Genomic DNA, 13,829 nt, shown 5'->3' with positions numbered 1-13,829 from the left:
ATTTTTAGAAATTTCATGGGAATGAAAATCAGAAAAGGCATTTAAAGAGTTTTGCTCCATGGCAGACAAGAAGTATTCTTTTCACCTGAGAGAGATATAGCAATGTGTTGTGTAATGCACAGTGCCTTCTGAGGGCTGAAGAGTATCTTTGAAGTTATCTACTGTCATTTTCTATCCAGGGCAGGGATTCCATGTTTAGCATCCTTGAGATATTACCTGTTCTTTTCTAGATGGTAGGGGGTCACAGAAGAGCAATGTAGGCAGTAAAGAGACAGTCAATTACAATGTGAGGTCAAAGGAAGGAGAAATTTCTGATTGCACAATTGGAGAGTCTTCACAATGGTGGTGACTCAGAAGCAGAAATGTACTTAGGAATGACAAGTACAATTTCACCCAAAAGAAAGCCTGGCCCAAGCAAACTTGTGGAAGTTAGAAAGCACAGGGTGTGTTCGAGGAATCAGAGTCTCAGAGCTGGAGTCTCAGTAGAATAAGTAATGTTAATTGTCTGCCAGAAGCATTGCAGTCATTCCTAGTGGAATGTATTTCCATGGCAGCAGAGGTTAGCCAAGTCAGATATCTTCCTCAGTCCTAATAAGTTAAAACGCATTAGAGCCATACTTCATTACGATGAGGTAAACAAGCATCTATGATACAGAACAAATTGAATAAATAGGCAACAAATGTCATGTACTTAACTTATAGCATACCCTCCTTATAAATTATATTTACTGTTATGTTTCAAAATAATTTGTTAGTAAATATTTGCTTTAAAAAGATTCATGTCTGGAGTTCCCTGGTAGCTCAATGAGTTAAGGACCTGGTGGTGTTACTGCTGTGGCTCAGGTTCCATCCCTGGCCTGGGAATTTTCATATGCCACTGGCATGGCCAAAGAAAAAAATTCATGTCTATGCTCTCTATATAAAGTTTGGATTTCATATTGGTAAAATTTTAAATTTAAAACAAATGCTTTTAATTATTTTATAATAGACACAGGGAATATGGAGGTTCTCCACCTCTATGGAAGTGATAAGCAGAAGCAGCAGTGGCTTGAGCCTCTTCTTGAAGGAAGCATTGCCTCCTGCTTCTGTATGACAGGTAAGAGCAAATCAGTCACCTTCTCCCCTTGTGCAGTCACACTTCCTGGGTTATTACAGACGAACTGAAGGAATGTGGGATATTGGCTCCTGTGTTTCAGACACTTTTGCCTGGGGCAGAAATGTGAATATGTTTGTGGTAAACCCAGTTTTAATTTTTGGCATTTTTAAATGTGCAAAATAAAATTGTCCTCCCCTTTGGGAGGTTAGCAGTTGATGTTTTCTGGTAGCCTGCTTTAGGCATTAGTACCAGAGTAAACCTAGTTTTATAATCTTTTGACTTGCATTTCTAAAATTGCCATCTATGGATGTTTAAGATCTTTTTTACCCTAATGTATGAAATTCATTTTTGTGATAATGTTACACTGATACTGAAAAACTACTCAACTCTGCCATAGACTCAAAAAACAGAACTTTGACCAGTGCTGGTCTTATAGTTCAGATTACAAACATGTGAGGAAATAAAACTAGGCATGTTAATAAAAATGGGTTTTGGTACCTTCGTACATAGGAAATAGTAACTAAGGACTCTTCAAAGGACAAAAATCATTGCTTCATAATTGAGTTTAGAATTAAACTAAATTTCACCTGGTCATAATTTTGGCCAGATTCTGTAAGATTGCATACATTTACAATAGCACAACTGATCTCCATTTAAATCAGGAAGAGGTGGGATTTCCCGTCATGGTTCAGCAGTAACCAACCTGACTGGTATCCATGAGGACGCTGGTTTGATCCCTGGCCTCGCTCAGTGGGTTAAGGATCTAGCATTGCTGTGAGCTGTGGTGTAGGTCACAGACACAGCTCAGATCCCAAGTTGCTGCGGCTGAGGTGTAGGCCTACAGCTGCAGCTCCAATTGGACCCCTAGCCTGGGAACTTCCATATGCCACAGGCGTAGCCCTAAAAAGCAAAAAAACAAACAAGAAATCAGTGGGAGGCATGTTTTGAACACCTGCACTGTGCCGTGTTATCAAAGCTCTAATTGGAGGTTACAAAATAAATAGAGTACACAGGAAGAGGGTCTCCAGTTTTAGAAAGAAAACACATAAAACATCTGAAGGATCCATTTGAAAGAGCAGTAGACTTCTGTGATTGATAGCTAGCCTGTAAGTTCTGAAATGCCATGCAGTAAAGCAGTTTCATAAAGGTGTCCTATGGAAAACGTTCTAAGCATTAAGCAAGCTTTTATAATGTAAAATAAATAAATTGGTGAAAGCATTCCTAATATAATTTGCAAGGCACAGTTATAAATTTTTTAAGATACTAGAGTTATGGTGAGGAAATCTGGCTTGCAAATATGTAGTACAGATTTCTTTCCATTGTGGGAAGTAAAGAACAATATTTTTTAATGTACTTTTGATGATTGGAGAAAGGATTGAGTGAGTTGTATCCCAAGTCATGTATTGATAAGAATTCCAAGAACATAATTCAGATAGCTGATCTATCTGAACTATTCTAAATATTTCATTCATTCATTCTCCCAGTGCACATTTATTGAATACCTACTATGTGTAAGTTGTAGGAGAACTAGGGTGGAAGAGGGGAAGGATAGGAAGAGGAAAAAGACAAAGATGCCTCTGTCCTCAGAGTTCACATTTCTTCATTTAAGTGTCTTTATAATTGATGATATATGCCTGCCTGTAAATTCAGCCTTTGCTTATTTATAGAGCCTGATGTAGCTTCAAGTGATGCCAATAATATTGAATGTAGCATCCAACAAGATGGTGACAGCTATGTAATTAATGGCAAGAAGTGGTGGATTAGTGGTGAGTATTCAGATGGAGCTAGATGCTGTGCTAGAATAAGACACGTGATTATTCATTTCATGATCACAGTTCTTTAAATTCTACCTTTGAGAACATTTTCAAATTTAGAAATAGTTGATAAAAAGAGAAGTTAATTTTAAAGTACTGTCTTGATTAGGTGATGTTTATTTTAAGAGCAGAAAGTGTCTTTTTTACAGTTTGTGAGAGAGAAAATTCATATTATTACACACTATTTTGACCTTTGTGATTTCTATTAAAGTTAAATTTTAACAGGGACATATTATATACATGGATTGTAATAATTTATATATATAGTTATTTTTAAAGAGATACGCAATACATGCTATTAAAAATAATTTATTCTGGTACATGTTTTCATTGCTTAAAAATGCAAGTTGTAGAGTTCCCATTGTGGCACAGTGGAAAGGACTCTGACTAGCATACATGAGGATGCGGATTTGATCCCTGGGCTCGTTCAATGGGTTAAGGATCCACCGTTGCCAAGAGCTGTAGTGTAGGTCGCAGACGCGGCTTGGATCAAATCCAAGCTGTGGCTTAGGCTGGCAGCTGTAGCTCCAGTTCAACCACTAGCCTGGGAGCCTTCATATGTCATGGATGCAGCCCTTAAAAAAAGAAAAAAAAGAAAAAAATTCAAGTGGTTAAATGAAAAATAAGGGCCTTTATACATAGGAAAATATATTGTTTATTCAACCCTCAGACTCACATAAATGGATGAACCCTTTAGGAAATTATAAAAATTAAAACCTAGTTGAATGTAGTGGTCTGAGGATTGCTTCTAGAGTACACATGATAAATCTAACAGGACAACAAGTTTATTACTAAAGAAAGTTGACATCATAAAAGCAAATTATATGTTTAGAAACTTACCTACCAGGAATGTATTAAAAGGCAAGAAAAGCTGTTTGTTTTTTGGGGTTTTTTTTTTTTTTTTTTGATTGCTAATTGTTTTTCTTTCTGGAGTTTTATGAAATCACAAATTAAGAAACAGGAAAAAGGAAAAATATTAAATTTCGCTGCATAGTTATTTTCTTATATTATAATTTCGATAATTTACAATAATTATAAACACCCTTAATTTAGGCCTCTTTAATCATTTGTTTTAGATGACCTAACTTACAGTATTATTCTTACAATGCCTGTTACTACTGTTTTCCTTTATTGTTAATTTTCATTTCCATGTTTTTTACATTTATTATTATGTTTCCTCTTTTTCTTGGCTTCTGTCCCACCCCCCTTCCCCACCCAACCTCTTTTCTTTTATACATTGCCACTACAGTGTTTGAGATTTGCGTTTCAGAGTAATGCAGATGTTTGATCTGGGGGAAAAGCATCATTCATGTGTATCAAAGCAAGACACAGAGCGGTTTTATATTTAAATGCTGAAAGTGCTCGTTGGTTCTGTAACATCTTCAGAATCGAAAGGAATCTCCTCCACATTTTGTCTTTGTCTTCTCCAGGACCCATATTTCTTGGCCACTTTCATAATGTAGTTTTTAAAAGAGGCTCCCATGAAAACATACAGGACTGGGTTGAGGCAGCTGTGAAAGAGTGCGATGCTCTCTGTAATTTGGATGGCAACATCCATGCGTTTGCTCATGTCACAGTCAGTGATCAGGGAGTAGATGATGTCTATGGCTTGGCAGAGCTTGACAATGTTATAAGGCAGCTGAGTGACGATGAAAACTAGGACCACTGTGAGCAGAACTTTGAGGGGCCGAGATTTTTTAATGTTTGGCATCTTGATGAGAGTCCTTGCTGTGATGAAGTAGCACACTCCCATAATAAGAAAGGGTATTACAAACCCAATGCAGATTTCCAGCATTTGAATCAGTGCTTTCATGGATGTTCCTAGCTGGTATGGAAAGATGGGTACACACCTCGCTTTGTGATTGACTGTGTAAAAAACCAGCTGAGGTATACTCAGCAAGATGGCAGCCATCCAGACACAGAAACAGATGAGCAGGCACAGTTTTCCCACTCCTGGTTGACTGGGGCCTTTCGTTACTGCCCAGTATCTGTCTATGCTGATACAAGCCAGAAACTGCATTCCAGAGACAAAGTTGACTGTGTACAAGGCTGAAGTGACTTTGCACATGATTTTCCCTAAAACCCACCCATGAACTGCATTAACTGCCCAGAAGGGCAGAGTGAATAGAAGGAGTAAATCTGCCACTGCCAAATTCAGGATGTACACATCGGTTTTGGTTCTCTGCTTTTTGTAATAGGCATAAATGGCCACTACTATGGAATTACCTGCAAGTCCAATGATGAAAGCTACTGTGAAGAAGGCAGGCAGGAAAACTTTGGCAAATTTTCTGACCTCTTCTTTTATACAGATCACTTCATATTGACTATAGTCATGGGTATCATTCATTTCATTTTCCTCATAATAGTAATCTGTTGACTGGTTGTGTTCCAAAGCCATGGCTCCACTCTAAATGGCAAAAAGAATACAGGATATTCATTTTAATATTGCTTAAATGGAAACTCTTTTAATCTAGCATATGTTTTATTCTTTTATTAGAGAATAGATTCTTGCCATAGCATATGTGAGCCTGAATCTGCTACTCTTTGAAACTCTTTAATGGAAGCCACATTGGAGTATAGCTCCAAGATAGGTTTTTCATCCTTTATTTTCACAAGTCTGTGAACAGGGGTTGAGATTTATAGAAAGATTAAAAAAATGCCACAGGGAATTTTCTTAATTATTAAACCCTATAACTTTTACATATATGACTTTGTGATTCTTAATTTGTTCTTTACACAATAAATTAAAATTTAATATAAATTATTTTATTTATTTAAAATAAATATTTTACTTTTATTTATTTTTTTATTTTAAAATAAGTTAAATAAATTATCTCACCATTTTACTTCAGTTTACTAGTTGGCTTCTATAAAACAAAGTCTCCTCTAGTCAGCCTCCCTCCTAAACCTATCACTACATGCTGGTTGTACACTACTATTTGATAGCACTGTCATTCCACTCATCACCTAAGCCTTAAGCTTGCACCGTCCTTGATTTCTTCTTTATGTTCATCCCTGATTTCCAGTCAGCCCCTAAATTCTGATTTTACCTTCTAAATAGGTCTCCAGTCTGCCTCCTCCATTCTACCTGTGCTCTTTGACACATCCACGTAATTCGACATTATTACCTGGCCTGTTACAATATCTTCCTAAATGGTGTCCTACTGTTCTTATTCCTCCTTACCATCTCCTTGTCAAAAACATTTTTCTTACTGCCATCAAAGTGCTCTATCTAAAGTGTCAGTCTGTCCCTCTCCTGCTTTACTCCTCACCTGAAAGACACATTTCTTCATCTGAAAGGTACAATCTAAGCTCCTTGGCATGATACCCAAGGCTTCTCCATTATCTGGTCCTAACCATGCTTCCTGCCACATGCCCCTACGGTGCACCCTGCTCCACAGACAGTAAAGGTACTGATTTGCCAGCAGTTTTCCAGCACATACCATGCTGCAACCCATGTCTACATCATTACCCAAATCTTCTTTTATCTGATATACTATTTCTTGCCCTTTCCTTGAAGGGCCAACTCCTACTCAGTTAACTTGGATGTCACCACTCAAGAAGACTTTCCCGATCCGATAGGTATATATATATACATAGCTTTCAGAGAATTGAACCCATCCTATGGAAGACATGTTTCCCAGGCTACCATTTCCCTCTTTGCTCTAAGTTCCCTAAGATTATGGCCTGTTGGATTTATATTTGTAATTAATACCTGAGAGAGTGTCTGGCACATTCTAGGTGCCCAGCTAATATTTGTTAAAGTACAGGTTTTACTGTAGGTGTTATGCTATTACTCTAGAATGGAAAGATGATACTCCAGGAATCTCCTGTCTCATCATTAAGTTATTTTACTATATTGGCTATTAACACTCGGTAATATTAAGATAAGCTTTCACAGAATTCACAAATTTTAAAATATATGAAACAATAACTTTGAATATTTTTATTATAGTGCTGAGTTTTACTTTGCTTTTTCCTTAGCCGTTCTGTCACCATCAGGTTATTTTTGTCCTTGGAAGTATTTCATATATTCTTATAGATTCATTTAATGAAAAATACTGTGCCAGTTTGTGCTACATTTATAAAAGAATATTCTTATACTTTCTAACCTTTCATGGCTGAGTAAAGCAAAGTGAAGAAGGCCCCCCTGAGGAAAGAACCACATAGAACTGCTTTCATTATGTAAAAACCAGGTGCTCACAATTTAAAATGGCTATTTTATCCTTGAAGTTATTTGAAAAGTTCTGATCTAGAAGACTAGTCTTCATTTTCTTATATGTTAATTATTAACACAACACGAACTTTGTTCTTTCTTTCTCTTTCATCACAGAAATCTTGAACCTGTTGATAATATAATATGGCCAAACTGTATAAGGTATTAATGAAAGATACTTTTAAATAAGAATTAATTGTACAAAAAAATACAGGTAAATAAGAGTAGGAGTGGAAATTATTTGCAGAAGTTATCCTTCTGGCAAATACATAGAAACACACTTAAATGCCTTTATAATTATTATAAGAACAAAAAAATTAGTGTTTATAAAACAAAGCAGGAAAAACTGGTATAGCAGAACCTATTATTAACAAAGTTTTTTAGGCAAGTAATGGTATTAAAATAATATTTCTTCTTGCTATATTCATATTTTTATTTTGAGGTTAAAGTGTATAACTTTTTCACATAGCTCTTGTTTGCATATGTAAACTTACGCATCAAGACTCCCTCTACATAGGTAAATAGGTAAAGTCCTTGGGCTCAAAAAATAAATCATATTCAAGTCTGAGTGAAAAAAGAAAGGAAAAAACCAACCTGTTTCAGTCCGCAGAGAGGAGCAGTCTTGAGTGCAGAGTAAAATCAAATGAACTCTCCAACTCAGGCTACTTTTGTTTTCGTTTTACACCCCGCCCTTGTCTTACATCCAGGAGGGCTTTCCGGAAATTTAACCTTGTGAGCACTTATCTTTTATTTTATGTATAACCATCCTGTGAAGTCAAATCCAAATTCTTAAGTATCCTAGGTTCCAAACTTGAAAAAATTCAATCTTGTTTCAAAAACTACAGACCTTTCAAAGTTCCACTTAGCCCAAGGGAACAAGAACATGCCGGCAGCTGAGGCATGATTGCCAAACCAAAGCAGCTAACAAGTACTTGTAGATAGCATCTAGACAAATATTCTCTAAAATTATTTTGTCTGAGAAAGAACAAAATGATTCTGACCCAGAAAGCCATCGTTTTGAGGACTAAATGAAATTCTGAGTAATCACTAGGCATGTATAGTAAAATTTAAATGTTTATACCACATCAATTATTTTGTATTTTACTTAAACTATGAGACCCCTGTGGCTTCACTATTCACCTTCTCTGTCCTTGACCTCCAGATATGCTTTCCTCATGATTTTAAGTTATTTTTCTGACTTGTAATCTTCAATGACTAGTTACAAACTTTCAAAATCTTTCTGTCTAGGGAGGCTATCTCCCTGTCTCCCTACTTCCAAACAAATGAAAATTAGAGAAAGGAGAGAATATATGCAGATTTAATCCTTGTGGTCCATTTGACCTTGACTCTTCACATTTGCATGACAGTTCCCTTAGTTATTAGTTATCTTCTCTAGCTAAGCTAGGCTTAGTCTCCACCTTCAGAAATTATTTCAGACCTATTCCTTTTGTTTTCCTCCAAGCAACTGATATAACTTTCCTATTGACTCACAGAAAAGAGGCTCTAGATCATTGGGGCTTCATCTTTCCAAGGTATGTGTGTGAGGGTACAGCCAGCTTCTCCTTGAAATCCACCAGTCTTTGAGAGTTATTTGCATGCAGCCAAACCAGCTCACCTAAAACAAAATAAAACAAAAACAAAGGCCTGGGTTTGCAGTAGTTGCCATTTTCCATGGTTTGAATACTCCTACCATGGCCAATTTCTGCTACCGGTGTGAAGTCACTGAGGGCATAGTTGCTAAGAGATGAGCGTATCAGCCTTCCCCAGCAGGCGCTAAACACACCTCTTGCAAAAGAGGGATCTCTTCTTACCATAGCTGATCATTACTCTGATCTCTTGGTGCCTTCTGAAAGATACAGGTCTTAATGTTATCCCTGCCTTCTCTAGACTCTCTGGTCTTTCACCTTCTCTTCCCTCTTATTTTTCTTTATCTTATATATGTTGGAGCAAGAGGAAGTAAACAAACAACCCTCCACTAAATTCTTAGAGTGGTCTTCAAGATCCCATAAGGTCTGCCTCCTTGCCTCATTACCCCTCTAACTTGTATCTGACTACTCACCCCTTTGCTTGCTTGTTCTGCCACGCCACCTCCTTGCTGTTTGGAAATGTACCAGGCACATTCCTTTTTTAGGGCTTTTGTACTGGCTCTTCTATTTGCCTGGAATGTGCTTCCTCTTAATATTTGCAAGGCTCACTCCCTCATGTCTTTCAAGTGGTTTGTCCCATCACCACCTCCTCACTGAGACAACCCCTGACTATTCTATTTAAAATATCCCTTCACAAACAAAACAAATGAACAAACATAACAAAACAGAAACAGTTAGATACAGAGAACAGATGGTTGCCAGATGGGAGGAGGGTGGGAAGAGGAAAGAAATAGGTGAGGGAGATTAAGAGATTACAGATTCTTAAAAGGGTATTACAAACTTCCAGTTGCAAAATATATGAGTCACAGGGATAAAATGTACAGTGTGCAGAATATAGTCAACAACTAAGTAATATCTTTGTATGGTGACATATCATAACTAGATTTATCACCGTGGTCAGTTTAAAATGTATGGAAATATCAAATTCCTATGTTGTGTAATGGGAACTAGTATAGTGTTGTAGGTGACTTGTACTTCAAAAACAAATTTATAGAAAAAGAGATCAGATATGTGTTGACTACCGGAGGCAGAGAGGAGAGGGGTGGGAATTGGATGAAGGTGGTCAAAAAGGTACAAACTTCCAGTTATACGATAAATAAGTAGTAGAGACATAATGTACAACATAATAAATAGAATTAACACTGCTATATGTTATATGAGAAAGTTGTTAAGAGAGTAAACTAAGAGTTATTGTCACAAGAAAAAAATTTTTTTTCTATTTAATTTTGTATCTGTATGTGATGATGGATGTTCACTTAAGTTATTGTGATAATCATTTCATGGTGTATGGAAGTCAAATCATTATGCCCTGCACCTAAAACTTATACAGTGCTGTATATGTCAATTATATCTCAATAAAATGGAGGAAGAAATTAATTAATTAAATACCTCTCACCGGCCTATACTTCCAATCAACCTTACCTATCTATAGCAGTTTTCCTATGCTGATGATGATATCATTTATATTTTGTTTGACATCTAATATCTCTCACCCTGTGTTAGATTATAAGCTTCATCAGAGCAGGGACTTTTGCATGCTTTGTTCCTTGATCAATCTATCTATAGATATCATATATAGATATCTAGAATAGTGCCTGGCACATAATAGATAATAAATATTTTTAATTAATAAATAATTCTTACCTTTTTTTTTTTTTTGTCTTGTTAGGGCCACACCTGTGGCATATGGGGGTTCCCAGGTTAAGGGTCGAATCGGAGCTGTATCTGCCAGCCTACTTCACAGCCACAGCAATGGGATCCAAGCTGCACCTGAGACCTGCACCACAGCTCACAGCAATGCCGGATCCTTAACCCACTGAGTGAGGCCAGGGATTGAACCTGCATCTTCATGGATACTAGTCAGATTCGTTTCCGCTGATCCACGACAGGAACTCCTTCTTTCCCTTCTTATTATTGTCCCATTTTACTTGCCCTTAATGCTATAATTCTTTAATGACTGGTCAGTCTATAATTGCAGCCTCTATAATTAATGTTGACAGTCTCTTCAATCCATTTATACACAATTTTGACTTGCAGGCCTTCGCTTCTGCTATTATAACTCCCGTATAGAATACTCCTCCCACTCTACCTGAGCTTCTTGCTTTAGGATTTTGATTCAGGTCTGACCTTAACGTTATTTAATCCAGGAAGCCATCCTTAACCCTTCAGATATACCTAGTCTTTACTCCCATAGCACTATCTCACTCTGTTGTCTAGTACCTATTAAAATGTTTTATCTTCCATAGCAATCCTATATATCCTGCTGTATCTCAACATTTAGCTTTGTAGCTTACTCATGGTACCAGCTTACTGAGTAATAATTAGATTTATGAATGAATGAATCAGTCAACCAACCAATCAATCAGTGTTTAAATTACTTATCCTCCACAGACTTATAAATTTAGCAATGGAGCTGGGATTTTAGATCCAGACTATTTCTACTTTTTCATACTATCTCTTACACATCTTTGCTATTTCATGATGTCATCTGTTATAGAATCTTCATACCTATGTTATTTTTTTATTTATTTTTTTTGCTTTTTAGGGCTGCACTTGAGGCACATGGAGGTTCCCAGGCTAGGGGTTGAATTGGAGCTGCAGTTGCCAGCCACAGCTACAGCAACACAGGATCCGAGCCACATCTGTGACCTACACCACAGCTCACAGCAACACCAGATCCTTAACCCACTGAGCGAGGCCAGGGATTGAACACACAACCTCATGGTTCCTAGTCAGATTCATTTCCACTGCATCGTGATGGGAACTCCAGTACATATTTTATAAATATTTAAAAGTATCTTTTTCCTTTGTTTCCTCCCCAGCAACTGCATGCTTTCTTGTAAATAGGACTCCATTCTTGTAAATCAGTTATAATGCTGTAATCTTTACGTCTTTTGAATTTGGCCATCATTTTTGCTAATGCAAGTACATACCCAGCCATTGGGACATAAAGCATCATGGAATCCAGCTTCTTCTGGCAGTATATAGTATGACTAGCTTATTTCTCTGGCCTCTTCTATGTTTTCTTCCTTGACAGAAGTAGAAGTGTTAGTAGGGAATACTTGACAGAATTTGAAAAGCAATCATAAAGCTTGGAGAATAGGGAAAGGCATCACTTTTCAGAGTGTTTCTTTGATGTCTCTTTAGCAACTTTTCAGAGTGTTTCTTTGATGTCTCTTTAGTGCCTTCTTTTGTAACTCTCTCCCACTTGCTTTCCACCATAAAGTGATTCCAATTGGCTTCTCACCATAAATTGTCTCTCGCCCTTCCTTACCTGTCCTAACATAGCAATGTTCCCTTGTTCCTGAAGCATCTCTCTCTCTAGAACGATTTCTCATCCTCCCTCTTGTAGTGCTATTCTGCTCAGTAATAGATGTTTGAAAAGCAATCTGACTAAACTATATTTTATATTATCACTGAAAATAGCATTGATATATATGTATATAGGACATTGTTAATAATCAAATTACTCATTGGTATCTATACTACATATTGAATTCATACTGTTTATGAGTTTTTTACTTAGCATTTTTCTTAAGCATTTTCACATTATTTCAAACTCACTATAAACAACACTTTTAGTGGCTAAATAATATTTGTTATGTGGATTATCGTAATTTGCCTTACCATTCGATTGTTAGAGGCCCCCCACCCTTTTTTTTTTTTTTTTGGTCTTTTTAGGGCTGCACCTGCGGCTCATGGAAGCTCCCAGGCTAAGGGTCAGATTGGAGCTGTAGCTGCCGGCCTACCTCACAACTCATGGCAATGTCCAGATCTGTGCTGCATCTGCAACCTACACCACAGCTCACAGCAGCACCAGATACTTAAACCACTGAGCAAGACCAGGGATCGAACCTGTATCCTCATGGATACTAGTCAGATTCATTTCCACTGAGCGCTAGGGAAATCCTATTAGAGGACTTTTAAATATTTCCAGTGTTTTGCTATTACAAATAATGTTATAGAGAGCATCTTTGTAGATATGGTGGGAAACTATACTTACTCTAATCTTATTGAGGGGTTTTGAAGAATGGAACTAACCACGTATAACTATCCCTCTTCTTTTTTTTTTTTTTTTTTTTGGTCTTTTTGCTATTTCTTTGGGCCGCACCCGCGGCATATGGAGGTTCCCAGGCTATGGGTCTAATCAGAGCTGTAGCCACCGGCCTACACCAGAGCCACAGCAACGCGGGATCCGAGCCACATCTGTGACCCACACCACAGCTCACGGCAACGCCGGATCCTTAACCCACTGAGCAAGGGCAGGGACTGAACCCGCAACCTCATGGTTCCTAGTCGGATTCGTTAACCACTGCGCCACGACGGGAACTCCAACTATCCCTCTTCTTACTACACTAAGGATAGCATTCTGTTGAATAATCTTAAAGTTCTTTCAGATAAGTGCATAGAAAGCTTCCTTATTCTTTTTAGAAGTGTTCAATTATATGGACAGACCACAGTATTTTTAATACTCTCCTATTAATGGATATTGGTTTGTGCCCAGTTCTTTGCAAGTATAAACATTACTACTGCAGTGAATAATCTTGTCCATCTATCATTCATTCAGGAGCAGTTATATCTGTAGGATAAATCCCAGAAGTTGGACTGGTGGATCAAAGGGTAAATAAGTCCGTAATTTTGATGGATATTGCCAAATTGTACTCTATAGGGATGGGGTCACTTTGTACTCTCACCAATAATGTACGGCATGTCCATTTCCCTAGACTGTTGCCAGTAGAATGTTTTATTCCACTACCATCTTCCTGTCTAAGTGACTTATAACAGATTCAGTACCCTTCCTCTGCCCTTGCCAGCTGTGTGTGAAATATTTTCTCTAAATTATTTTTTGCTTTAATTTCATTTCTTACTGTACAGTAGTTTTATATGGATAAACCAATTGATCTTTTTCTTTTTATTTCATGTATCATTTTTGAGGCTTAAAATTTCTTTCCCATCCAGAGATTTCATAGATACTAAATTGTTTCTTCTTCTAGTTTTTTTTTAATGGCTTGATCATTTAAATTTTTTCAGTTCTGATCTATTTGGGCCTGATTTTG

At 37.2% G+C, this 13,829-nt stretch overlaps 2 protein-coding genes across 4 annotated transcripts in view; one reads left to right on the top strand and one right to left on the bottom strand.

Annotated features, from left to right (window-relative positions):
- The window catches only part of ACAD11 (acyl-CoA dehydrogenase family member 11), a 100,652-nt gene that overhangs the window by 52,672 nt on the left and 34,151 nt on the right, over nucleotides 1–13,829 (top strand). For both annotated transcript variants that reach the window (XM_047782767.1, XM_047782775.1), the window contains exons 12-13: nucleotides 989–1,096; nucleotides 2,764–2,862. In XM_047782767.1, coding sequence (XP_047638723.1) covers nucleotides 989–1,096; nucleotides 2,764–2,862 — 207 coding nt within the window. The remainder of the gene's footprint in view (nucleotides 1–988; nucleotides 1,097–2,763; nucleotides 2,863–13,829) is intronic.
- Nucleotides 4,025–9,304, bottom strand: ACKR4 (atypical chemokine receptor 4). 2 transcript variants are annotated; one of them, XM_047782795.1, is made up of 4 exons: nucleotides 9,186–9,304; nucleotides 8,618–8,741; nucleotides 7,721–7,893; nucleotides 4,025–5,317 (listed from the first exon to the last, which is right to left on the bottom strand). In XM_047782795.1, exon 4 carries the CDS (start codon nucleotides 5,306–5,308, stop codon nucleotides 4,256–4,258), a length of 1,053 nt encoding a protein of 350 aa, XP_047638751.1. In that variant the 5' UTR covers nucleotides 5,309–5,317; nucleotides 7,721–7,893; nucleotides 8,618–8,741; nucleotides 9,186–9,304; the 3' UTR covers nucleotides 4,025–4,255. The 2 variants fall into 2 exon arrangements, with proteins under 2 accessions (XP_047638751.1, XP_047638753.1); XM_047782797.1 differs by lacking the exon at nucleotides 9,186–9,304 and adding an exon at nucleotides 8,938–9,164.

This window comes from Phacochoerus africanus, chromosome 1, assembly GCF_016906955.1.
Source record: "Phacochoerus africanus isolate WHEZ1 chromosome 1, ROS_Pafr_v1, whole genome shotgun sequence".
Taxonomy (NCBI): Eukaryota; Metazoa; Chordata; class Mammalia; order Artiodactyla; family Suidae; genus Phacochoerus; species Phacochoerus africanus.
The sequence above is the reverse complement of the archived record's forward strand: the minus strand, read 5'-3'. Positions and strand labels throughout refer to the sequence as shown.